The sequence below is a fragment of the Podospora anserina genome, chromosome 2, assembly GCF_000226545.1.
Source record: "Podospora anserina S mat+ genomic DNA chromosome 2, supercontig 2".
In the NCBI taxonomy this organism is placed as follows: domain Eukaryota; kingdom Fungi; phylum Ascomycota; class Sordariomycetes; order Sordariales; family Podosporaceae; genus Podospora; species Podospora anserina.
The window spans coordinates 399,975-424,304 of record NW_001914858.1 but is presented as its reverse complement, the minus strand read 5'-3'; the positions used below and the strand labels follow the sequence as shown (position 1 = coordinate 424,304).

Genomic DNA, 24,330 nt, shown 5'->3' with positions numbered 1-24,330 from the left:
ACCTCTTCGTATACACTTGCTTCACTATCCACTGCGTACTTCACTACCTACCTACCATCTACCCTTCACCACAACCACCACCCGAACTCTCAGGCAACGCAGCGCACGCACGCACTTACTACACCACCATCATCCGTAACGCACGCACCAATCCCCGTCAACTACCTACCGTGGCAACGACCTCTTCTCGAGTCCTTGTTTTCCGTGCCTTTAGTGCTGCGTCTCTCCCGTCGGTCGCCCCTCTCCATCGGCCCAGTTCTAAGCTGCGCGACTAGCTCCGCCCGGTGCCGGTGCACTTCTCTTCCGCCAAAATCCATCGCACCACCAAACCCACCCAGCCTTGCTCCGTTTCCACCCACGCATCCCCTTCTCGTTCGATAGCCTCGCACCACCCCCGAGAACTCTGCTAACCACGACTACATCCCAATACTACATTCGCAACAATGGCGGGCAAAATGGTACTATACAAACTGGTGGTGCTGGGGGACGGTGGCGTGGGGAAGACCGCTCTTACTATCCAACTCTGCTTGCAACACTTCGTCGAGACAGTATGTTTTGTTTTTGTCTTGTTCCCCCTCCCTTGTGCCATCTTGGACTAACCTATAATCTTCCCTTCCTAGTATGACCCTACTATTGAGGACTCGTACCGAAAGCAAGCCGTAATTGACAACCAAGCCTGCATGCTCGAGGTGTTGGACACGGCGGGGCAGGAAGAGTACACAGCGCTGCGAGACCAGTGGATCCGAGACGGCGAGGGCTTTATCCTAGTGTACAGCATCTCGTCCCGCTCGTCCTTCACGCGCATCAAGAGGTTCCACCGCCAGATCCAAAGAGTAAAAGAGTCGACGGCCTCGTCGCCTTCATACCCAGGGTCACCTATCTCGGCGGCTAACCCGGCGGCACCCGTGCCAATCATGCTTGTGGGGAACAAGAGCGACCGTATTGCGGAACGCGAGGTATCTACACAGGAAGGGCACGCTCTGGCGCGCGAGTTGGGATGCGAGTTTGTCGAGGCGTCGGCCAAGAACTATATCAACGTGGACAAGGCCTTTTACGATGTGGTTAGAATTCTCCGGAGACAGCGCCAGGCCGCTTCCCAGCCCCTCTCGCCAACCGGCAGCAGCAAGTACGAATCAAGGAGGGCCGATTCGACCATCCAGTCCAAGGAAAGCCGATACCGACGCACACAAAGCGAGCGCCGCAGGGGGTGTGTCATATTATGAGCGGCTTCCTTCGGTCCCTCGCCTCGCCGCCACTCAGTCATATTCTCCCTTCTGGCAACCGACGTCTTGAATACACAACACCCCCGTGTTCTTGGCAGCCGGGTTTGCGCGAAATTTTGGGCTCGATATGCACGCTGGCCATTTTTTTCGCAAAGCTTTTTTTACGAAAACTAATATGCATCTGGATTTTAATTTTGGCAGCTTGCGATTCGTCGTCTTTATCTCTTCTTTCCGAATTCCTCGGCATCTTGTTGCTCAATTTTCGACAACCATTTCCCGCAGCAATCGAATTCAACCATTACCCATTTCACCGACACGGCGAATGGCGCATTAAATCAAAAGAGGGCATCATTGGGGCGTAAATATCCATTTCGTTTCTTTCGACAAAGGGGGAGAGGGTGTGGGGGGAGAGGTGCGGGTTCATTCTCTTTTTTATCGCCAAACCAAATCTTGAGAATATCTCTTTTTTCGGGCAAGCCGCTGCAGTTGCTTTATTTACGGAGTCATCAAGGAGGGAGCGTATGTCTATTCAACCCGAGGCATTGATGATGAAAGGATGATCTGGGAGGCATTGGATTCTAGGCCACAGTTTGGGGGAGGGATAGGTGGTGTAATACCTGCATTTTTCAGGGCCTACAGGATCAAATCATTTCTTTGGTAAAAATGGAAGGGGGCAATGACACAAAAATTGGGGAAGAAGAAGGGCAGGCGACTGGGTTTGCTACGAAGAAGAGAGAGAGAGAGGGAGAGAGAGAGCGAGATGGGAGGGGAAGAAGAGCGAGGCACATTGGGGCAACAGCAGATGAATGACACGACGGACATGGAATCACGATGATCTAAAAAGACGGCGATGGCGACGGAGGTGGTGATGCTTTTTTCTTTCTCCCTTTCCCCTCTGCCAATTCTTGGGGCCTGCCTTGCCTTTTACCACACATCATCCCACCTTACCCTTTTACCTGCTAAGTAGTTGCATAGCTCAAGAATACCCCAAGATAGTAGTAGCAAGGAAGCAAAATGAAGAAGTTAAAACAAACAATTTACATGTGCCTATTGTGCTGTGAGCTTCCATCCGAATCTCCCAAACAGGTCCATCCAAATGGGATTTGCCAACCCATGTCTGAATGCTCCGTTCACGGACCCTCGAATATGCAGAACACAAACAGGGCGATTTCCAAACAGCTTTGAAGTATGGCTCTCTACGACGTTGTTTGCCGGTACTCTTCGGGACTATCACCCGCAAATACCGGCTCTCTCTGTCGTATGTGCCTATGTCGTGTTGTTGTTCGGTGGGTTTATTCCGGATCCGAACCCGAACCCATCCACAAAGAATCGAGGGAGTTTACGTACTTTGTACCAAGGGCGATGGATGGATGTATGTATGTATGTATGTATGCGTTGTTCACTCTAGATCCAAGGAGAGTAGGGAGGCTGGGGATGACAAGGTATCGTACTCAATACACCAACTATCAAGCTCTAACGCTGAGAACACGGTGAGCAAAGTGAGCACCACCACGATATGTCGATAGCAACGTTCAAACCTCGACAAAGATCAGAATAAAAAATCACATTCAAAATGTAACGCTCCGAAGGTGAGCTTTCTCACCTCACCTCGGAAGCACCTTCCAAGACTTGAGTATAGTGGGGTTCGTGCACACACACGCCATGATGCGATGTGGCCCAAGCTCCCTTAGCTGCCCCACCGTTTTTACGCACAGATAATCAATCTCGAGAGACTTTCGAAAGCGCCAGAACAAAAATGTAACCTTGTTCCTGCTGGTTCCAAAATTTCAGGTGAACGGGTGGATTGCTTGCTTGGCTGCGGAGGAGTAAGACGGAGTAGTTTTATGGTTGATCTTTTACTTTCTTGGAGGAGGGAAAGGGATGGGATGGAAAGGAGATGGCAGTCGGTCGTCAAAAAAGTTGGCAGCTTGGCGCCGTGGCTGCTGAAAGCCTCAATCAAGGGAGGTTTGACGTTGACGTGCTGATGACGGGTACGGTACGCCAGGAGTCCAGCTTGGGTGCTGTCTTGATATCTCCCCAAAAGGGTCTTTTACAGCTGAGACATTGACACCATCTGACTGCTCTGGCGATAATCTAACTGGACGGTGTCAAATCTGAGAAAGGTGATGTCGAATCTGGACCTACAGAGACAACACACATCGTGGGGAGACACGTAGGTTGGTTGGTCGGTCAATAGAGATCCAGATGCCAAAAAAAATTGGCGATGGACTATCGAAAACTAACCTTTTATTTTATTTTTTTCCTCTTTTACCAATGAGCGGCAAAGATGGGCTTGCATTGACCGGTCAACGAACTGCAGCACCAGCCAGCCCGGCTAAATCGGTATACCTTCACAAGAAGGGTTGGGTGAGAAAGTAAGACAGCTGTTGGCATATCAAAGTGGAGGGTCGGCAACGGCATCAAGACCGTTGAAGGACGGAGAGACCCTTGTAAATGTCAGTGCCAAAAAAGTTGCTGATCACCTCTTTTCTCTCTGGGCCGAGATGCACGCAAAAGAGCCAAGATTGAATGTTACCCTCTCTCTTTTCCTGTCTCCATATCCCCTTTTTCTTCGACCATGGATCTTATTCCTTCAAATCATTCAACAGGTATTATCATCAGTCGATACCGACACCTCCGAACTTTTTCAACAACTAAAAAACTCCACTGACCCAGCAAACTCCCAAACATCCACTCCGGGTATCCCTCTCCGGTCCCCGGGGGGGCGGGACCACCGGCCTCCCGGCCCCTTGAACACATCCGGAAGGTCCCAACCTAATTATCTGATCTTCCCCTTTTCCATGGCCCCCCGTTAATGAAAATCCTCGGGCTTGAAGAGAAAAATCCCGAACCACCGGGATTCGCTCCGTGCTGGGGTGCTCCGTTCATTACTCCGTAAAGATTTTTAATTCGTCCTGTCTCTGGAGACCGGTGCCTCACCGCTGGAATATCTATGTCAAAGATTCCCCATAGCGCTACACAAAAGTTCAATACAGTACCGTGCTATGGAGCCCGCTCCCCCCGCCAACCTCTTGTGTTTCCACATGGGTTGTGTCAGAAAAGAGAAAGAAGGCAGGCCAGGCCATCAGGGTGCTTACTTTTAGATTTTTTTGGTAGCCAGAAAGAAAATCCACTTTCAACGTCGAGGAGGGATTCCGGGGGAGTGTCCGGTTGGTTGTGGGCAAGTGCCGGGTGTCCACTTTTTGGGGGGGGATATTTGGGAACTTGGGAAATTCCGGGAGGTTGGTGCTGGGACGGACAAGCGTGATGCGCCGCCAGCAAGGCTTTTTGGGGAATGAGGGATCGATGCAAGATCATATTTTTTTGGGGGGGGAGAGAGAGAGAGAGAGAGAGGGAACATTTGGGATGGCATCATTTCGGTACCTGACAGGTAAAAAAGATTGGGATGTGATTTACCCAAGGGACTACCCAAGGTGACCTGCCTGACGCGGTCACCGAGGGTGTTGACTCTCTCATGTGGGATGTTTGAAAGCGTTGGGCAGGAACAGGAACAATTTCGTCACAATCATCAGGGCAGGGCACGATACACACCAAAAGTGAAGAATCTTATCGTCCACGTGCGGGTTTGGCTGGATGGTGTAGGAAGGCACGGAAGTTTCGTGATGATTTTGAGAAGGTGCTTCCTCGACAAGCCCCCACGTTCGCGGGTGGTGGAAGGCTACCCAAGGTTTTGTCAAGCTGAATTGTGTGCTCTTTTTTCACGTTTCTTGCGCCATTAGTTTTTCATTATCAACATTTGATTATTTTCCCTCAATATCTCGACCGGTGTGATGGCGCAGATGTTTCGTTTCATCGCAAGTGGGAAAGATGGGGGAGGAGTTGCGATCTTGGTAAGGTTAAGCGAACGTGAACGCCTCACCTTGCTAGGTCCTTATCAACGCATACCGGGCTATAGATATCCCATTGATACCATTACCTTTCCTGACTTGGTTAAAGAGTCCTAGTTAACTAAGGTAGGCCCGTATACCAACCCTTATCCTCGCTTCCCTTATCCTTCAGGGTCCTCCAGCTCACCTTACCGGTCAGTTACAACAGCAGTTCCTTCCGGACAGATGGGGGTGGCATGGCCAAGACGGGAGGATTGGTGATATCTAACAACTTTCAGGGCAAGGACATGATGAAAGTATGCACGCTTTGACTCTTGAGGACCAAGCAGAGAGATAAAGAGCAATGCAGTTGGACCGGGGATGTCTTGCTTACAAGTAGATGAGGCGGACAGACGGGAAGTCTAGGGAAAGGCACAGCGGACCGCGATCCTTTCGAGGACGATCTTGATATCGAGATGGATAAGCCGCCGTTTTTAGCTCCCGTCTTGCGACCTAAGTTGGACTGGCCCAGCTGGGCGCTTCACGAAGGTAGGAGGACTGATGAGCTGGGTTGAGACAGTGGCAGGAGCAGTGTGATAAACGAGATAGGAAAAGTCCATCGCGGGTGTCAGTACACTCCGTCTTCATGTCTATACTAGGACATCGACCATGTAATTGTTGGGATACCGACTCTATGTTCGCATGATGGGAGGGTGCCGGGCATTGGGTCTGAGATCGACCGGCATATATAAGGTAATTTAGAGAATTTCACCGATGGTAAATCCATCTCTCGGGCTGATGGCATCTTAACCAGTCTGGTCCGAAGTCGGGGCCTGGTAGTCTTTGGAGTTATCATGTTGCCAGGACACTTTAATGTGCATGGCTGAGTTGGGCAGACTAATCCGGAAAATGGGATGGGCTTCTCATTGCTCACCGGCTTCATGCGGTAGGTACTAGAGGCGAGACAAGGTTATAAGTCAGTTGGTAAGTATAGGTAGTAGGTACATAACAGAAGAGTTCAAAGACTTCTGAAGCCTCTCAACACGCCCAAGATTTGGAACAACTAAGAACTAGCACAACAGAGACACCGTAAGATCGAGGTTTAACTCTGCCTGAATCAAAGCCATATTATCAAGGATAACAAAGCTATCAAACTGGGTAAAAGTATGATGTAAGAGATCTGCTTCTCTCCATGCCTCCAACACCCACCGTCTGCGGTTACTGATTTGTGCTGCAAAAAAACTCGGAAGACGGTCTGTTCCAATAACTGTTATTATATGCAATATAAGGTATCTGTCTGGAACTCTGAGCGTACATTCCCTTGTCTTCTGGCGCCTGATAAAGGCTTTACAGTTAGATTACTAAAATTGGAGATAATATTAGAGACCGAAACATTTATCTTATCCAGTTCTTCGCTGACCATGAGGAAGGCTATGTACTTGTTCCCCCATTCAAGCTCAATAGTGATCCGGATATATGACACCAGTTGTTGAATGGATACTCTATCGACGTGACCACATTATGGGTGTAATGATGGACAACTACGATGGGAAAAGACTGCAGAGGATGACGGTCATTCCTCTCAGCTCCTCTGAAAGCCTGTTGGCTATCCCTGGAGGCATGCTAGCTAGGGCCGAATTTTGATGGGCCTATCAACTACCTCAACTATCTTTGAAAGCCTATTGAATCTTTTTCGGGGCCCTAATTCCCATAATGATGATGTAAACTGAGCAGAAAGCTAGCTTTCCGAGACCAGCTTCATTGTCAGAGTAAAGCTTTTGCCAAAGGTGTGCGAGGTTTGATATGGCAGTGAACTCTGTTCTCTGAATTAGGTCGAGAACCAGTCAGCCGGTACACATAAGAACATATAAGAAGCACCCGTAGTGACTAATGATGTCGTCTTATATGCAGTGGGGGAAACCACATGTGGATCTACTCAAAGCATAAGATGACTGTGCAGAAGACATAGAGTGTCGAATACGGCATGTAGCCATTGTGTTTCTAGAAGCATTTGTAGAAAGGTATGAGGATGTGATTGTGGAAAAAGACACAGAAATGTCGTTTATTGTAAGGCTTCTCGCTGACGAGATTGAATGTGTTGAGGTCAAAGATTACCTTATGTTCACTATTATTTCATCACAATAAAAAGTAAACAAGCCACGTAGCTTGCCGCTTCAGCAGGCAAAGGTCATCTTGGCCTTTCAGTTCACTTGGAACACATGTTCATAGGAGGTACGTTAGGATGGTTCAGGGCCTACGGTGATGCAAAACAGAAACACGCCAGGGAGCTGTAGAGTTTGGAAGGAACATCAACCAATATAGTAAGCAAGAAGGTCATTACGAGACTTGTTGATGGAGAATATTGAGCAAGTCCTGCTGTTCCTATTGGTACAGCTCAAGGTACCTTACTTACCTACCTGAGTTATCTAGGTACCTGGTGTGTGGAGGACTAACAATGAGAGTTTCCATGTGTATCTTTTGTATGAGTCAATAGCTTGTACTCGACTTCAAGTTTATACCTATCTCGGTTCATCATCAGAGGAAATCTCATACTGGTTGCTCACATTAGTGGTTATTAGGTTCAGGAGGATGTGCCAGCACGACCTTCAGGTATGTATTCCAAGGTAACTTTGCCTTGCTGCTTTTATTTCTTCTCCCCCAGAGTCCCATCCCTTCCTCTTCAACTTCCTGGGTTATGCTTTCACCACTCTCACCTACTACACACTCCCTGGAATTCCTTCAGTCTTCCAACCGCTCTCAGTCTCAAAACTATAACCCCTCCCTATCATTCATAAGATTTTAACAGCATCGCGGGACCCAGATGCCAGAACCCATCTCGACTCAACCATAGCCTCCATCCTTCCTTTTCTCGTAATCCACCACAACATCCCTCCCTATTTCCCCCTTACCAGGTGACGGCAAAGTTGATCTCAACCTTCTCAAGCGACGCAAGCGAGATTGATCCCGATACACGACAGCCACAGAGACAGACTGTTTGTTTTCTAATCATTAAACAGCAGGTATCGCTTCTGGTCTCCTGAGCTAGGTTCACCACGCCATATGTCCAGTGTTGACGCAAAAGACACCAAAATCATGCCCCCACCGGACAGAGCCGGACGAAGCATTTCTCTGTCCGTCATGTCTCGGCCCACAAACCAACCTTGTGGCGCAGAAGGAGAACATTTCTTGCTTTCCACGGGTACCTGGAGTTATGTCTCGGCTGTCTCGTTTCAACTCTACCTACCATCCCAGGCACTTGTCCGGTGGTGTGCGCTTGTAGCAGGTAGATAGATCACGAGATCAAGCGACTGTCGCTTCACTCCGATATGTTGCCATCACGGGCCGAGAGACCGGTGATACTTATCACCCTTGTAAGCTGAGGTGTAAAACCTCCGGTCTCATGGAAGTAGTCTCATGGTCTCACAGAAAACACTCGTCTCTACTTCCCAACCCTCATGGCTATTAAATCCTGAGACATGACATGATATTCTCCTGACATCATCGTTCAAAGTCATTCGAAGACGATTCCATCGGCCAAGCACCAACCCCCCAAACTACCGGCATCACAAACAAACCTGGACCGGCATCACAAACAAACCTGGACCGGCTGCAAGTAATCGACCATCCCTTTCCCTTTCCCATAGTACCCCTCCCGTACCCATCCATCCATCCATCCATCCAATATATAAAAACGCATTTTCCGTTTCAGACCCTCATAAACAACATGCAGTCATCATCAACTGCATGTATGCATGTAAGTGACAGCTTACGGCGGAGCGGCGCGTATGTACCTTCTATGCAAACCTACACTGCACTGCCGCTGCAGGGACAAGGGAGAAACAACAGAACCGCACTGGAAAATCCTGCAGCACAAGGCCCATTCATGCAGCAAAAAGCATGCTAGTGATGCAGAACAGAAGCACATATTATAAGCGAGCGAACTCGAGAAAGCTTTTGTTTCTGGAGAAAGTGAAACCCAGCAACAATGGAAAAGAAACAACTCAACAACAGTTGAAGAAAACAAAACAAAACCAAACAAAAACCGGACCGTCCAACCCAGCGTAGCGAGCAATATACCCTCTGCGTTTTGACTTTGACCACAACCCGTTCCGTGGTTGCAATAACCTATGCAGCCTCGCTAGTGGAGAGCAAAAAACTTCAACCGCATGCGAGGCAGGCGAGGTGATGAACCGAACTTCATCAGACACAACCAAATCCCCACCGTCGTCTTGCTAATACCACTTCGGCACCGGTCTCACTGGATGAGAGAGCCTTTCGGCTCGGTTGGGTTCATTGACCGCAAGTGCCTGGGTAGTCAGTCCGGGTAATCAACAGAGGCGTAGCATTTGAGCGTTGAGATGAGAGGCAGGTAAACCCTCCCTCTCGGCTCTTTGACTCCAAGAAACCTCGGTGGCAGGGCACTGATGAGGGGAGGGAACTTTCCCAAATCTCGATTGCGAAATCCTGATCCTGCTGGTCCCAACACTGGCCTTCGTCTTCCTCGACCAAACCCATTGAGCTGAACGAGGTCCCCGCGTTGGCCCTCAACTTCGAGTAATAAACTCTTCACCACTCACCACTCACCACTCACCACTCACCCCGCTACCAAGTTCAAAGTTCCTACTTTGTTGCAGTCAAACCCCAAACACTGATTGGCCAATGGCTCGACGAATAACGCGTTGAAAATAAAAAGGGCGCGGGGTCGCGCAGACGCGGCCTCGAACTTGCTGAACCTGTTGGAGGGTGAATGCTGCCCTCCTCCAACGCCGCTGGCTTGCCTTCCCGGTACTGAGCTTCCAATCAATCTTCAAACTCCCGTGACGGGCGCCGCAGCTTGGCTGTTGGCGTGGGTGGATTGGGCAAGGGTTTTCTTCTTCGTCCAGTTTCTTTTTGCGTGACGACCGTTTCACCAGTCAAAGCTGTCTGTGGAAATGATTGGCCATGAGACAGAAATGTGTTCTGTTATCTGATTTTCCGGGAAAGCGCTGTTGTTCATCATCATGCTGACTGACATTCACAGTCAAGGCAAGAGGCCGTATCCGATCTCCGGTGAATCTTGGAAAACGGGGTCCTTTTTGCACGTGTGTAGCATCGGGATGGGGACCGGGGCCGGGACCTTTTAAATGGGGATGGGCCTGTTTGGTTGACTGTCGCACAGCAGCAGCAGTCCGAATTCCGCGAGGAAGCCGTTGCTTCCCCGCTGTGATATCTATCCACAGTTTTCGATGCCGCTTCCCGTCAGACAGCGGCACAGGCGTTGAACCTCCGGAGTCCTCTTGTTGAAGGATGGCAGGCAACTTTTGATATCATCCAGTCGAGATGACGGCCAAGCCAAGCGGCTCGCCTCACTTCTCAGCTTGCCTGCGCGCAAGAAAGAGGAACAACCGTCTCATTCGGTTAGGTAGCTGGTTGACCAAGGCCTGGCGTTCCCTGGCGTTCCGGTGATAAGGTACGGCGAGCGGGCATGCTCCCGCAGTGGGGGAGGGGGGGAGTTGCGTGCAATTAAGGACCTCCACAATTCCCCTTTGGGTCACCTTCGACTGGGCCCGAAGTTTGAGACATGTGCCACGCCACGCTCGCACATGTATGTACACTGCCTACACCACCACATCACCAACTTGGAAACCACCATAGAATTTTCAAGTCTTTGTTGCGAGTTGATGATGAGACTGCCAGATGTTACTCCGTTGCTGTGTCAAGACTCCATCTGGAGGCTTATTTCGGGGTGGATGTGGGTCTCGGTCGATCCCGCACAGGTCTGTCTTAAGGATCAGTTAAAGTTCACGGTGCGCGGATTCGGGAGCAAGTTCGGGCCAGGGTTTCGTGAGATCGGCAGCAGGCCATCACATCTGGAAATTTGTCTCGCTCTGGACTGGCTTCCCATTCGCTGCCAGCCGCCCGTCACAGAAGGCCTTGTCGCCAAAGAGGCTTAGCCCATTCCCCTTTTTCGAGGTTGACCCCGGTTGAGAGCGTGTTTAATTCGACACTGCATGGCAATGCTTTGTTTGCCTCAGAGATGGGATGAATGAATGCTGATGACTTGAAGGAGCAGAACAACGAGGAAGAGAAAGAAGGCTGCTGTCATTGCCTGTCAACAAGTGTCAGTTGATGCTGCATGAACATGAACGAGCTACTGCAGATGGCCAGGATCCAAGCTCGGGACATTTTCTCGAAGCTTGAGAGAGCTTGGGCCACTTGAATATGCGCAAACAGGGGACATCCTTCCACCTCGATGCAAAAAAGTGTTGAAGAACCAACGGCTCAACTCAGGAAAATGTGATTTCATTGCAGCAGGCACATTGCTGGCCGTTTCAACTGTATCCCATCCTTTCCAATGATGATGGAGGATCAACTCCAGGAATTGCTAAGTAAGGCTGGCCCCTTTCCAGACCCAGGTGTTCGGGCGTGTGGCCAGCGTCGTAGTGTAATTATCGAACTGGGCTGTTCAGATTCGCGACACATGGCTTTGGGCAGGGTCCGTGATGGCACTCAAGACGCTCGGTCGGACATTGCAGACAAAAGCAGACCAGACTCTTGCTGCGTGTTTTCTGGCGGGTGAGGCGGAAATGATTATCTTGTGAGGATACTCTTTCAGACGCTTCATCCCGTCTGCCGCAGCACAGACTGTGTTCGTCGCCCGTCTGCAGCCAGCCGTGGGACAGGCGGGAAACTTGAACTCGAACGTCACAAAAGGAACAGGCCAAAAAGGCCTGGAAGGGGGCCCCCTGGTGGCTTCCCGAGTAGCCCCTGGTCTGCTGGGTGGGAACTGCTCCAGGGCTGTCATTCGGCAGGCCCCACCAGCCCATTTGCTGATGGAACGAGTGGACGAAAAGTGGAGAGCTCGTACATAACTCGACCAGGCCTCTTGACTTTTGTCAAACCACGATGCTCGTCGTCTCGTAGCTGTCGACGACGTCTCTCTCTTCTTCCTCCCTTCGGGTTCGGAGGTTGTCTGTCTGTCGTGTCTCACGAGCATCGCATCTCGACGCTGACCGGCGACGCCTTACCTTTCCATTCTCAACCTCACTTATACCTTTCTCACACTCGCTAATACGCCCTCTCTCGCACCTACAACACTCACGCTCACGCTCACGAGATCCTTCGCTTCCTTCTCCGGTTTTTTTTGTTTCTGACTTTCTGATACCCGATACCCCTTGGTTCGTTCGTGCATCTTGCGGCTTCCTCCGACCAGTTCCAAACTCTATTAGACTTTGCTTGACACATCACCTGCGTCAAGCTACAAGTGGTGCTCGGTAAGTGCGAACGACGATCTCTTGGGTCACAGGCCTGAGGGGCAATCTTTGGTAGCCTACATTAGGTCGAGCATCGGGATGGGATGTACTGATCACACATGCCTTGTGGTAGCTTCTCTTCCGTCATTGAGGTTGAACACTTGACGCATTCGCCCCGCCTCCTCACTTCAGCCAAACCCATCAGGTGTCCAGAGCTCCACCCCCTCACAAGCCCACACTGCCTTGAGGGGATGCCGGTTGGAAATACCGACTGCGAACCCTCACTCTAGTGCAAGACCTTTGGGTCTTGAGTGTCTGGTAAGTTGTTTCTGTTGAACATGGTTTCACCCTTCATGCCCCGCCCCTTCATGAACGCAAGTCTCACAATGCCGGACCTGTCCCAAGAACGGCATCTCATAATATATCATGCTATAAATTCAACTCTGGGCGCACGAAAGCCCTACGCATATTCCACAGCATCAGCTTTGACGTTTGGGAAGTGGGGGTAACCCCGTGCCTTATGCAACATCTTGCAGGATCGCTGTTTCAAACACACTGACCTTGGGGAACACTACTAACTGCGCGGACATGGCCACTCAGTCCGAAGGCATTAGTGATCACCGTTGCATCCTCTTCCGAGGTCCGTTCTAATACCCGACAACTGATCGGTTGGTGGAAATGTGCTAGACTTCTTCGCCTGTATCGAGTACGAGGCGGCATCTTTCTGCAGAACCGAGATATCAAGAGGCCGCAAAGATGGTTGGCGCATGGGAAACCGAAGATGAGTCGACCGTACCGGTTGCGTCCTTGCCGACACCTGCAGACACACCTTACCGAGTCCCTTCGCGAAACGTATCACGAGGCTCACGCAAGTCAAAACGCTCGGCGACCCCCCCCGGGAAGAATGGAAAGAGTCGATCACCAGCACCGCTCAATGGTGAGAGGATGGATAGGGCGTCGATGATGTCTATGAGAGAGTTTTGCTCTGATGAGCCGGTCAGCATTGACAGCAAACGTTTTACGCCAACGTTGCATGCCAATCTGGTATCGGAGATTCTGTCCCTAAGAAGAGATCAGGAGGACAAGTTGAAGCTCATTGAAAGCCTGGAATCTTCATTGGATGCTGTTCGAGGGGAATCCGAGTCTCTTCAGGCCAGGGTGGTATCTACAGACAAGGAGAGCCGGTCATTAAAACGTCAGTTAGCCTTGCTGGAAGGTGGAACGTCCTCGGCACTTGGTGAGTTGGCTCGAGAACGTGACGAGGCTGTCGACTCAGCTGCCGAGACCAAAAAACGACTCGACATTACCCAGAAGAAGCTGAGGAACCAGGAGGAGGATTCGGAACGGGTACATCGACAATGGGAAAAGGAAAAGGACGAATGGGAAGAGGAGAAAAGAAAGCTGGAGCGGAAGATTCACGTTGCGGAAAGTCGACTGAAGGCGGTGATTGATGAAGTCACAGCATTCCAAGCCGTCCAAGTCGCTGGAGAGAATGGGATACTCAATCATCACGAGAGCGAAGGCGAGGAGAGCGGCAGGGAGAATGATGCCGCCAGTGTCCGAACCATGAGTTTGACCAGCAACACCAGGTTTTCGCTCTTAGCTTCCCCCAAGACGAACGGGATGAACTCTCTGGCCGACGAGCTGGACGGATTTGACGAGGAGAGCGATTATGGTGGTCGGGAGAGTGTGCTGTCTAATGGGCATCATCGCACACATTTACGCAACATGAGCCGGGACAGCATCATGTCCAAGACGCACAGGAGAGGACAGAGCAATGATAGCTTGATGAGATCCGGAAGCGTGCATCGATCAAGGCTTGCTTTTAGCGCTACGGCTCTAGAGAGGCTGGAGGGCGGCACCATTCAAGAGGATGACGAGACTGAGTCAGTAGCCCCAAAGGCTGTGTACGTCGACACTGGTGTTCAGCCATCGCCTCCGCCGTCACCAACAATCACTGCAGTGAAACCAACAACACCCGAGCCCTCACCCTTCATGCAGAGATATGAAAGATTGTACAACATGAACAGTCCGCCCCGTGCTGATCTCGAAATTGAAGCAAACCAGAGGAAGAAGCGGGTGCAAATTGGCCAGCCACTTGCCATCAAGACATCGACCAGCAATTTGATGGTCAATGGATCCTCTCAAACACTGGAACAGCCCCTGAGTCCACCAAAGACGCCCAGGACGCCTTTCCAAGATTTGGCCCCAACGCCAAAGCCTCAAATCCCTGCCATGGTCTCTTCATCTACCCAGACAGAGGACATTGCCCCACCGCTCCAGCTTCCAGTTCTGTCGATTCCCAGCATTAGCATCATTCCTCCTTCAAGCCGTCCCAGCACACCTAGACAGCCTCTCTTGCCGCAGTTGACCAAAGACTTTGGCTGCCAAGTGTCCTTGATCTCTAGCCCACCTACAGCATCATCTTCTATGCAGACAGAGGAAATCCGTGTGGACAAGCGTTTGGCCAAGTTGCCTCCACACCTGCACCCTTCAGCGATCACGTCAAGGCCAGTCTCGCCAGCTTTACCCACCCCAGATTTACCCACCGATGACTTCCGGAAATTCACTCCAGTTCCTGGAGATGTGCCACCACCTCGCAACCCCCGCCGGTTGACCAGCAAGCGAAGCATCGTTGATATTCCATCGTCGCCGCCTGTTGTTTCTTCCCCTGTGTCAGAAGAAGCTAGAGATGTTTATCCTGGCAACAATGACAATGGACCAGTATCAAGCCGATCTGCCGCAATCAGGAGGCCGCATAGAATCAGCAGCCTGTTTGCCGGCTTTGATGGCAACAGCACGGATGAGGGTGACGAGTTTATGGATCTCGACGTCAGTGACTCGGAGTACAGGACAGCATTATCTGCGCCTTCGGCTCCTAGGACCATAGACAGCTCGAGCAGGATGGGCAAGCGAGGCTCTGAGACCTCCGAGTCTGCTTTCTCACCCAAGGCGAGCAGCGGATACTCGCCGCGTCTGACTGATGAGCCTGATGGCTATGGTGGCTACGGCTCGACCAACATCATCTCTCAGACTCGCGAGACCCGGGATTCCGGGATCAATAGCTCGGGCTCTCGCCGTGGCGGACCCCGCCCAGCGTTTGGAACCAAGGCCAGTGTTATGCGCAGAGCTGCCTTGATCCAGAGCGGCATCAACTCGCACTCGAGGGCTAGAAGCCCAAGTCTGACAGATACCAAGGAGCCACCATTCCCGATCCCCACACGCGCCAGCTCGAGGAAACCGCCATTGAGCGGTAGCGCTCCAAGTGAAGGACGAAGCCCGAGTAGAGGGTCGGATACTTGGCACAGACGAGGCTCGAGCCGGAGTCATTATCGCGCTGGTAGCATTCGCAAGGTGCGCTCAGCCACAGGTCTTCCGCGTGGGCAGAGGCGTCGGCCATCTCGCTCACCGTCTCGTTTCAACGAGTCGGTCGATATCCCCGAGAGCCCGGATCTTCCCCCATTGCCATCAAATGACATTACTACGCCGCGGCACAAGGAGTCCAATACGTACGCCAAGTATAGGTCCCACAGGTCCCAGCCCTCGTCCAACACGGCAACCACTGGGGAGACGGCCGCCGCTTCGCAGGCAGAACCGAAGGAGAAGGCATTTACGGTTGTGGAAGCGATTGCTCAGACGATGGTGGGTGAGTGGATGTACAAGTATGTGCGGAGACGCAAATCGTTTGGGATGGCAGATGTCAAGGGTGGCGATGACACCAGCAATGATCGTCACAAGAGATGGGTTTGGCTTCAGCCATATGATCGTTGTATCCTCTGGAGCAGCAAGCAACCGACCACGGGAGGTGCTCTTCTGGGCAAATCTGGCCGCAAGCGTACGTTTTCACGAATCAACACAATGTTCCGGACCGATACTAACCCCTCTTCAGTCACGATTCAGTCCGTCATTGATGTCAAGGACGACAATCCGCCTCCTAGGGGAGCTGGTCCGCTATTCAACAGGTCTATCTTGATCCTGACGCCGCAACGCGCCCTTAAGTTTACGGCTTCCAGCGCCGAGCGTCATTACATCTGGTTGAACTCGCTTTCATTCCTTGCCCACTCCAACCAGGCCATCCCGGAGAGTTTGCCCGTGCCACAAGCGAAGCCATCGCCGGAGCAGTATGAGTTGCCCAAGCCCAAAGTACGGCGACCGATTAGAGACTCGATTCGCCTTACCAAGGCCAAGACCGGAGCGCCGGTGATCAAGTCTGATCCCATCGAGCCCCCATCATTGGAGGTGGACAGCGCACCCCCCGCCATCGGGGGCTACCGGCCACCGATGCCTGATCTCTATTCCATTCCATCCCACACGCGCGAGGAATCCACAGACACGGCTGCACCACCTCCCATTACACGGTATGGCGAGCGTGGAGTACACGGCCGCAAGCGTAGCAACACTGGCGGCCACGTGCCACCACCGCTCTCCTTCCGAGGCTTCTCGGGAGGCTTCTCGACACCGCTAGGAGGTGGAGGCCACCATGCCTCATCGAATAGTACGGCAGGAAACAGCATTGCGGGATCATCGGATGTTTATAGCAATGCAGCGGCGAGCGCCATCACAGGGGCATCCAGCGCCATTACCTGGGGAACAGGGTCGGTGCGGACCTCTGAAGCTTCGAACCGGCCAAACGGTCCCAATTTCTTTGACGCCATTGGCACTGTGCGCATGGAGGCCTTTATCAGCCCTCTAGCGTTCAGTCGATTCAGCGATACCCCGTATGAGGATGCCCATGAGCGGGACGACGACTGTCGACATGCTGCTCGTAGGAGGAGCAAGGAGTCGAGGCGTCAAGCCAGCCGGAGCCGACAACGGGACAGCTACCACAGCCGAGGTACCAGAGCAACCACTGAGAATGAAGTGGATGAATGGTATACGAGGGACGATCCTTTCAAGGGCTTTTGATCTTTTTCTTAATCACTATTGCAGTCATGACTGACGTCGATTTTTTTTATTGTCATTTCTATACAAGCGTTGGGCGACATCTCTATCCAAAAGACATGAGTTTCTCTTGGGAGTTTCAAAAGATGGGAAAGCTACAACGTTAATTTGGGGGGGGGGGGGAGGGTATCATTATCAGGGAGGTGGGGAAGAGTGATACCATTTACCGCACGCACGCACGCAACACAGCTGAAGCCATCATTGATATGTGGCTCTATTTTCCTTTCTCTCTTACCATTCGATGTATTTGTTTTTAGTTTTATTTTGGACGTGTACCTATCTAGAAGATCTGCAGGTGGACGGATGGGCTGGTATTGTGTTTATACAGGCAGGCCGCGAGGCTGGGCACTGTTGACTGAGGGTGTGGAAAATGTGGAGAGGGGTACGGTGATGATTGCAGAGTCATGCGGTGGTCAATGTCGCAGAGCTTTTTGGGAAAGTTATTTGCATTAGCGAGCGCAGCATAGCAGCAGGCAGCGTTATTTTAAAAAGCACCGGTTTTGTTTATCTTGGGTGTGGTTGTTTGTGTTTTGTGTGTTTGTTACCCCTTTAATGTCGTGCGTATTGATTTTCAAGATTGGAGTGCTGACGAAGTGTATATAGATGATAGGCAGACACTGTCTTTCACAGGATGATGATGATGATGACACAAGAAAGAGACAAATAATTTAATTTTGGAATGCTGATTTATGCCTGGGTATCTCTCCATCCTTTGTTTTCATATATGCATTTTCCCCGTCTCTCTATCATGCAACCAACCGCCTCCCAACCACACATTTATTTCTCCCCCCCCTCTGATAAACCATCACCCCCCCATGCCTCGCGTCTAATCCTTTCCCACCAGCCAACCAACTCTCCTCCACCACCCCCAGCTCTCCTCACCAGCCCTCCCAACCTGCCCTCTGGCGTGTCCATGTGCGCCATTATAACCCCCACATAACCATACAACCCAGCGTCGAACTCGCCCGGTTTCTCCTCCCCAAAAAACCAGCCCGTTTGGGATTCCTGCAGGAGGATCGCGAGCGAGTCCAAAGCCTCGGCTGCGTCGGCGTAGAGGTTCTCAGAGTCGATGCCGCCTGTTCCTGTCTGGCTGTGCAAACCCAGACCTTGCAACACTGCGGAGGAGGCTGCGGCTGATAGTTGGGTTTGGAGGATTGTTCCTAGGACTGAGGAGCGGGTTGATGGGTCGATGTAGAATTTTTTGAGGAGGGGGGTGAAGGCAGGGGTGAGGTAGAGAGTTTGGAGGAAGGCTAGGCGGAGGGGGGTTAGGAGGGAGAGGTAGGCTTCCGAACGCGGGGAGGTTTTTTTTTCCTTTGGGGAGTTGGTGTGGCGGGAGATGTAAAGGGGGATGGAGGTTGAGGGGATCGGGTTGGGAGAGACAGTTCGGGGCGGGAGGAGGAAGGGGAGGGAGCCGGTGGGAGAGGCGTGGTTTGAGGAGGGGGAGGTTAGAAAGGGGACGTGGGAGAGGCGGAGGAGGGTCTGATGGTTGGGGGAGGGGGGTTAGCTGGGGTATGGACAGGAACGGGAGCAAGGGGACAGGGCCACTGACCTGCCATTTAAGACATGTTGGGTTTATTGATGGTTTCCCCTCCAGCGCATCCTCGTCGGAGGAGAAGATATAAAGTGTTGGGAGGGTGTCGGACGCCGAGGTAAGGGTTTGAGACCGCGCTGGGAGGGGGTTCGGGTCGAGGGTTACGAGGGGGAACTGGTTGAAGAGCTTTTGGAGAGGGGCTGGGATAGACCACAGCGAAGGCGCCGGCTGGTTTGGCCTCGCGGAGGGTTTTGGTGGGGTTGCTGTAGCTGAGGCCATCGTCACTGTTGCTGTGCTGCTGGTGTATGGAATTCTGAATGTTCGGTGCTGACATCGGCGGCCCCACCGATCAAAGTGCAGAAGTTCGGGCGGGTGGGTCCAAAACGCTGCGGGAAGCTGCATGAAATGCCGGGGGGCTATCCCGTATCCGTGTCGGAAGATGCCTGCCCCTGGCGGGGTGAGGTGCGCTTATCGATTAGACCCTAACAACGGTCCAGGCTTATCTCTCTCAAACCCCCCAATTTACAGAATGCAAGGCCGTGATTGATACCACAACCCGCGCACACAACCCCCACGACTTTTTTTCTAGAATAAACGAACCGGTCATATTGGAAAAACGGTTCGAGATTCCTGCGCCCAATACAACTTCGAGGGGTTCCCGTGGCATTATAGAGTCTATTTTCATTTGTGTCTAGCAAATAGTAGGGCTGTTGGTGTGGTGGCAGCTGCCCAAGACAGATGAATCAGCTGACTGTCTTGTGCCATTCTTCGATGCCGCGAGATGTCATAGAATGCCGCAATTTTTTAGGAGGGGGGGAAGGAAGAGCAACGTTGCGGAATTCATGTGGGAGAAGGGGTCCTAGTGACACTTTGACGATCGACACATCCTGGTGGTTAATATCGATTGCTTACCTTCTTGGTCCACCATCATCAGATTCCTCGGATGCAGAATCGACAATACCCGTACCTGCCGAACAGCAAAACCCAAAAAAAAAGAAGAAACAAGATTGACGTGATTAGACCGAGTATCTCAAAAGTTTGCCACCGTGAAAATTCATCTGGCGGAACTTCGGGACCTGGAGGCGGCTAAATACTTCTTGACGAGGTCGTTACTTGCCGCGATGGCCGCCCATAGACGCCGTTCCCTGGCCATAGGACGAGTCTTTTTTACGTTTTGAAATAGGAAGGTCAGGAAGAGCGGACTGAAGGATGTCTCGGTCAAGACTTCTCGACGCAGGGCCATGTCGCTTGTGTTGCAGCGCCGGCCGAGGAAAATCCTGGGTATGGCGTCGTACTGAGTTTAATCTATCGCCGGCCTGGACTGCCACCATCTTATCCGCTGCGGCCCTGGACGGAAAGCCACTCGGGACGACCTGACCGGTCAGGAAGCTCCCTCTTCGTTGGCAATTGTACGCTAGTCTTGCCTAGACGAAAGAAAAGCGAGAAAAAAAAAACCCGGAGTCTCGCCGGCCAACTTAACAAGAAAAGTGTCAAAGCCGGGCGAAGGGCCGACAATGCCTGTCGCCGTTCCTCTCCCCCGTCCTCATCCATGCAGCAGCCCTGCCGAGGCGATTGAGGCTCCGCCAGGCGACCCCTGCTTTCCTACCACCAAGAGGCATCATCGGAGATACGGTGGAATCCTTTTGGGCAACTGGGCTGCAGCCTGTGGAAGCTAAAGCTCCGAAGAATCCTCGTTGTTCCCTGGATCCTACTCTCCCACTCGATCACCTATCCGACAGCAATTCCCATGCGTCCTTGCGTTTCCACGTGAACCCGAGCTAGCAGCTTGGAAGAGAGAGATTCCCCTCGGCATGTCGAAACATTTCAAGCTCGACGCCAGACGACCCAAGCTCGGCCCCAGCCATCAGTCCCCCGGATTTTTACGACCCCCATGGGGATTTGGAGATTGGGGCGAGTGTTTTAGCTGAGGCCGAAGGCGCGAGCCTGTGACTGTCTGGCTGTCACAATGTCACAACAACAGCAAACACTGGCCTGATATTGCGAGTTGTTGTCGTCGCAGAGTGTGGGGGTTTTTGACGGTATGTAGCAGGCATCCCGGACACATGCGCCGACGCTACTTTTGCGAGTGACCCCGAGGTACTTGCGGGGCGAGACCGTTCGGTGCGTCTTCAGGCAAAGACACGGGCAAAACGGGTGTTCGGTCCTGGTGCCGGCTCTTTCGCGGAGGTATCTCGATGTCTCTTTTTTAACCTCGACGCCATCTAAAGAGGGGCAGCAGCCTGGGCAGGAGTGGAAACCGATGACGCCGTTTCCAGTCGTGGGGACGATGTCGAGATAAAGAAAAATAAAAGACGGGCGATTGATTCATTGTTGTCTATAACTAGATCAACACCATCGCTCTGTGTTCCCTCTCCCCTGTGCCCTCTCCCCCTCGCTTGCCCTGCCGTGTCTCTCCCGTCGAGGTGTTGTCGTATACGTAAAGTTCTGTCCTGACCTCATTGTTTCCCCCCTCGGCCACCCCTCGGTCCCCCACCATATCGATATTCCCCCACCAGCAGCAAGAAGCACGCAACCAAGTCGTCTACCGACAGTTATAAACACCCAATATCGCAATATTGCCCGCACCCACTCTTTTCTGTATCCCCTCCTCTCGCTGGCCTGACCTGATCAAGGCCTTATCTTATCAAAACTCCTTTGGGCCTTTTGCAGTGCGCATCACGCACGAGTCATCGTTTGAGAGCGCTCCCTCCGGCAGCATCTACCTGCATATCTTGCTTTTTGCCTTGCAGCTTGCAGCCTCCTCATCCCGTCCCTCTTACGACACAACTCCAGCCAAATTACCTTACCTCCTCCCCTCAGTCTAGGTTGTATTCAGCCGAGGACCTCTCTCTTTCACAGGCTTTGTTCGCTACGAGATACTACCCATCTCACCGGCTGCGCCTGATCGATCGGAAGCCCCCCTTTGCTCCTCTTCGTGTGGGAAAAGAAGACAAAAAGGTGGTGGTGATACAACATCTCCCGCGGACGCATTGCCCACGTTCCCCTTATCGAACGAGCGAGCGTCTTTTTTTTTTTCTTTCTCTGTGGTGCCTCTCGAAGGAATCCACATACACTACACCACCCACAGGCAAGGACCCAGCTTGTCTCTAATCTCCTCCCACCGCAGCCCCAACTACCATTATTGCAAGGGGATTCTTTTTTTCCTGCGCCAGCGTCATACTCTCGGGCTTTCTCTCACCGACCTTTCGGACGGGTACATAAAACTGGTTTCTTCGCTCGGCCTGCTCCTGTCTCTTTTTCTCTCTTTTTTTAGAAAGGACACACACAAGCACACATACAACCCACCAAACCAAAACATCGTCAGTCACTACCACGATACAAACACCACTGCTACACAAGATGGACTCCCGCTTCACCTCTACTGGGTCTTCCACCCAACAGTCTCCCTTCACCTCCTCCTCGGCCTCCTCTTCGTCCTCCAAGATTGTCCCGCCCCCAAGACAGACGCCCAAGACATCATCGACAGACCCCTTTCTCAAGGACTTCACACTCGTCGCCGAGGCGGCGAAACGGGCGCAAATGGCGGTGCTGATGAGGGATTTTGAGAGCGTGGGCCTTTCATAAATTCCTCCTTTTGATAAGATGGTCGCTGGGCTGGCGTCATCAGCTTCTTAGGGTTGGAGAAGGAAGAATTGGAGAAGGAGAGGTGGGACAAAAAGTTGAACCGGTGGGGCATTTCTCCAGAGAAACGTCAAGGCCCCCCGCCTCGTTTTCTTGTTTTTTTCGTCAACATCATCGCTCATCACTTTGTCGCTTATCATTATCGGATCACCGGATCGGATCATCACGGGGCACAACAACAACACACATGGTCGGGTATAGGGAGTGGGATAGGAATTATGGCGTATTAGGATTTGGGTGTACAGGTTATGGGATGAGCATTCGGGTTTTGGGTTTTTCACTACATATCTTGTTTCTACCGTCAAGGTGCATCTGGGTTTTGGGTCTTTTACATACAACCACGAATAGTAATTGTACAACTTTTGATACTTGTCAAATGAGGATAATCATATGATGTGTAACGTTCATGGGAGCCGGAACTTGAAGTCATTTTCACAAGGCCATCTCCCCATGTTGAAGATGTCCAGTCTTGACATGATTATGTAAATATATGATAAATATTCACATGCCGGTCGATTGTTCAACGCTTCTTGCTCGCATAACGCAACCACTTCTAAACAGAGGGAATATCTTTCGCTCTTTGGTATATAACCCCATTAACCTTCTCCCATTCCTGATTTCTCTCTGCCCCTAAATCTTGGCCATCAAATGAACCCCCCCATCCAACGCCAAAGTAGCCCCGTTGACATAACCCCCCGCCCTGCTGCACAAAAACAAACACGCCCCGCCCACATCCTCGGGCTGTCCTACTCGGCCCAACGGATTCGCCTCCTTGATCACCTCCCCCATCGTGTCCAAAGTATGCTTCATCATCTTGCTCGGAAAAGGCCCACACGCGAGGTTGTTCACCGTTATCCCCTTTGGTCCCAGCTCAACAGCAAGATGTCTACTCAGATGGTGCAGGCCCGCCTTGGAGGCACTGTACGCAAACGTTGGAAGGAGAGGAACGCGCAACCCATCGATGGAGCCGATATTCACCACCCTCGCCGGATCGTCTTGTTTGCTCCCCTTGATGAGCAGGGGTGTGAGCGCCTGGGTGAGGGTGAAGACGCGGGTGAGGTTGAGGGTGAGGAGCTTGGTCCAGGCGGCGTCGGGGTACTTTTCGTAGGGCTCGCCCCAGGTGGCGCCCGAGTTGTTGATCAGTATGTGCAGCCCCCCCGGCTCGAGCTTGGTGAGCTCGGCGGCTAGGCGGTGGACTTCTTTTTCGGACTGGAGGTCGGCGGGGAGGGAGAAGGCCGAGTTGGGGGTGATGGTGTTGAGGGTTGCACAGGCGGAGGCGCAGGCGGTGGCGTCGCGGGACGAGATGTACACTTTTGCGCCGGCGGACACAAAGGCGGTGGAGATCATGAGGCCGACGCCTTTGGCGCCGCCGGTTATGAGGGCTACTTTGCCCTGGGGAAGTTAGCAGGAAGGGGGGGGGGAGATAGGGTAGGGGGAGTGAGGGGGGGGTGTACCTTGATGGAGAAGAGGTTGTTGACGTCCATTTTGTACTGTGGTGTGACTGACAGCTTGTTGGGGTGTATGTTGGTTGAAGCAAGAATATCAAGCTGATGAGATGAACTGGGTAGATGTATATATCCCCAAGGACGTCCTTTTCCGACAAATCTAGACACAAATCCTAGAGATGGACAATCGATATCTAAACCGTTGAGGAGGAGACAGCCGCCAGCCGGAAGCCGAGGTTCGTCGTCACAAACAAAGGGTCTATTCCCCAACGGGCAGCATCATTAACCTGATTGGGTACCAAACCGACAAAAATTCCCCGCGATTTCTCCAAAAGGCCAAGACTTGCTTTCCTTGCTCCCCCACATTCTTGGAAGCTGGGGAAAGGCTATCAGCATTTCTGATATTGGTGATGCTGTTGAGATGGTTTTATTTTTAAACATTGACGTCGTGGAATATATAACAAAAGGAGACTCCTGCTGGAAATGAGG

At 52.0% G+C, this 24,330-nt stretch overlaps 5 protein-coding genes across 5 annotated transcripts; 3 read left to right on the top strand and 2 right to left on the bottom strand.

Moving 5' to 3' along the window:
* Positions 1–443: 443 nt before the first annotated feature.
* On the top strand, positions 444–1,223 carry PODANS_2_1010 (uncharacterized protein; the record flags this gene model as incomplete). Its single annotated transcript, XM_001910810.1, has 2 exons — positions 444–548; positions 621–1,223. The coding sequence occupies 2 exons, from the start codon at positions 444–446 to the stop codon at positions 1,221–1,223; spliced, it is 708 nt and encodes a 235-aa protein (XP_001910845.1).
* Positions 1,224–13,038: 11,815 nt separating this feature from the next.
* PODANS_2_1000 (uncharacterized protein) lies at positions 13,039–17,187 on the top strand (the record flags this gene model as incomplete). The annotated part of the gene is made up of 1 exon (XM_001910809.1): positions 13,039–17,187. One exon carries the CDS (start codon positions 13,039–13,041, stop codon positions 17,185–17,187), a length of 4,149 nt encoding a protein of 1,382 aa, XP_001910844.1.
* An 813-nt stretch (positions 17,188–18,000) lies between these two features.
* On the bottom strand, positions 18,001–19,156 carry PODANS_2_990 (uncharacterized protein; the record flags this gene model as incomplete). Its single annotated transcript, XM_001910808.1, has 2 exons — positions 18,001–18,702; positions 18,773–19,156. 2 exons carry the CDS (start codon positions 19,154–19,156, stop codon positions 18,001–18,003), a joined length of 1,086 nt encoding a protein of 361 aa, XP_001910843.1.
* Positions 19,157–22,114: 2,958 nt separating this feature from the next.
* On the top strand, positions 22,115–22,339 carry PODANS_2_980 (uncharacterized protein; the record flags this gene model as incomplete). The annotated part of the gene is made up of 1 exon (XM_001910807.1): positions 22,115–22,339. One exon carries the CDS (start codon positions 22,115–22,117, stop codon positions 22,337–22,339), a length of 225 nt encoding a protein of 74 aa, XP_001910842.1.
* A 687-nt stretch (positions 22,340–23,026) lies between these two features.
* PODANS_2_970 (uncharacterized protein) lies at positions 23,027–23,880 on the bottom strand (the record flags this gene model as incomplete). The annotated part of the gene is made up of 2 exons (XM_001910806.1): positions 23,027–23,788; positions 23,851–23,880. 2 exons carry the CDS (start codon positions 23,878–23,880, stop codon positions 23,027–23,029), a joined length of 792 nt encoding a protein of 263 aa, XP_001910841.1.
* Between the last annotated feature and the right edge of the window lie 450 nt (positions 23,881–24,330).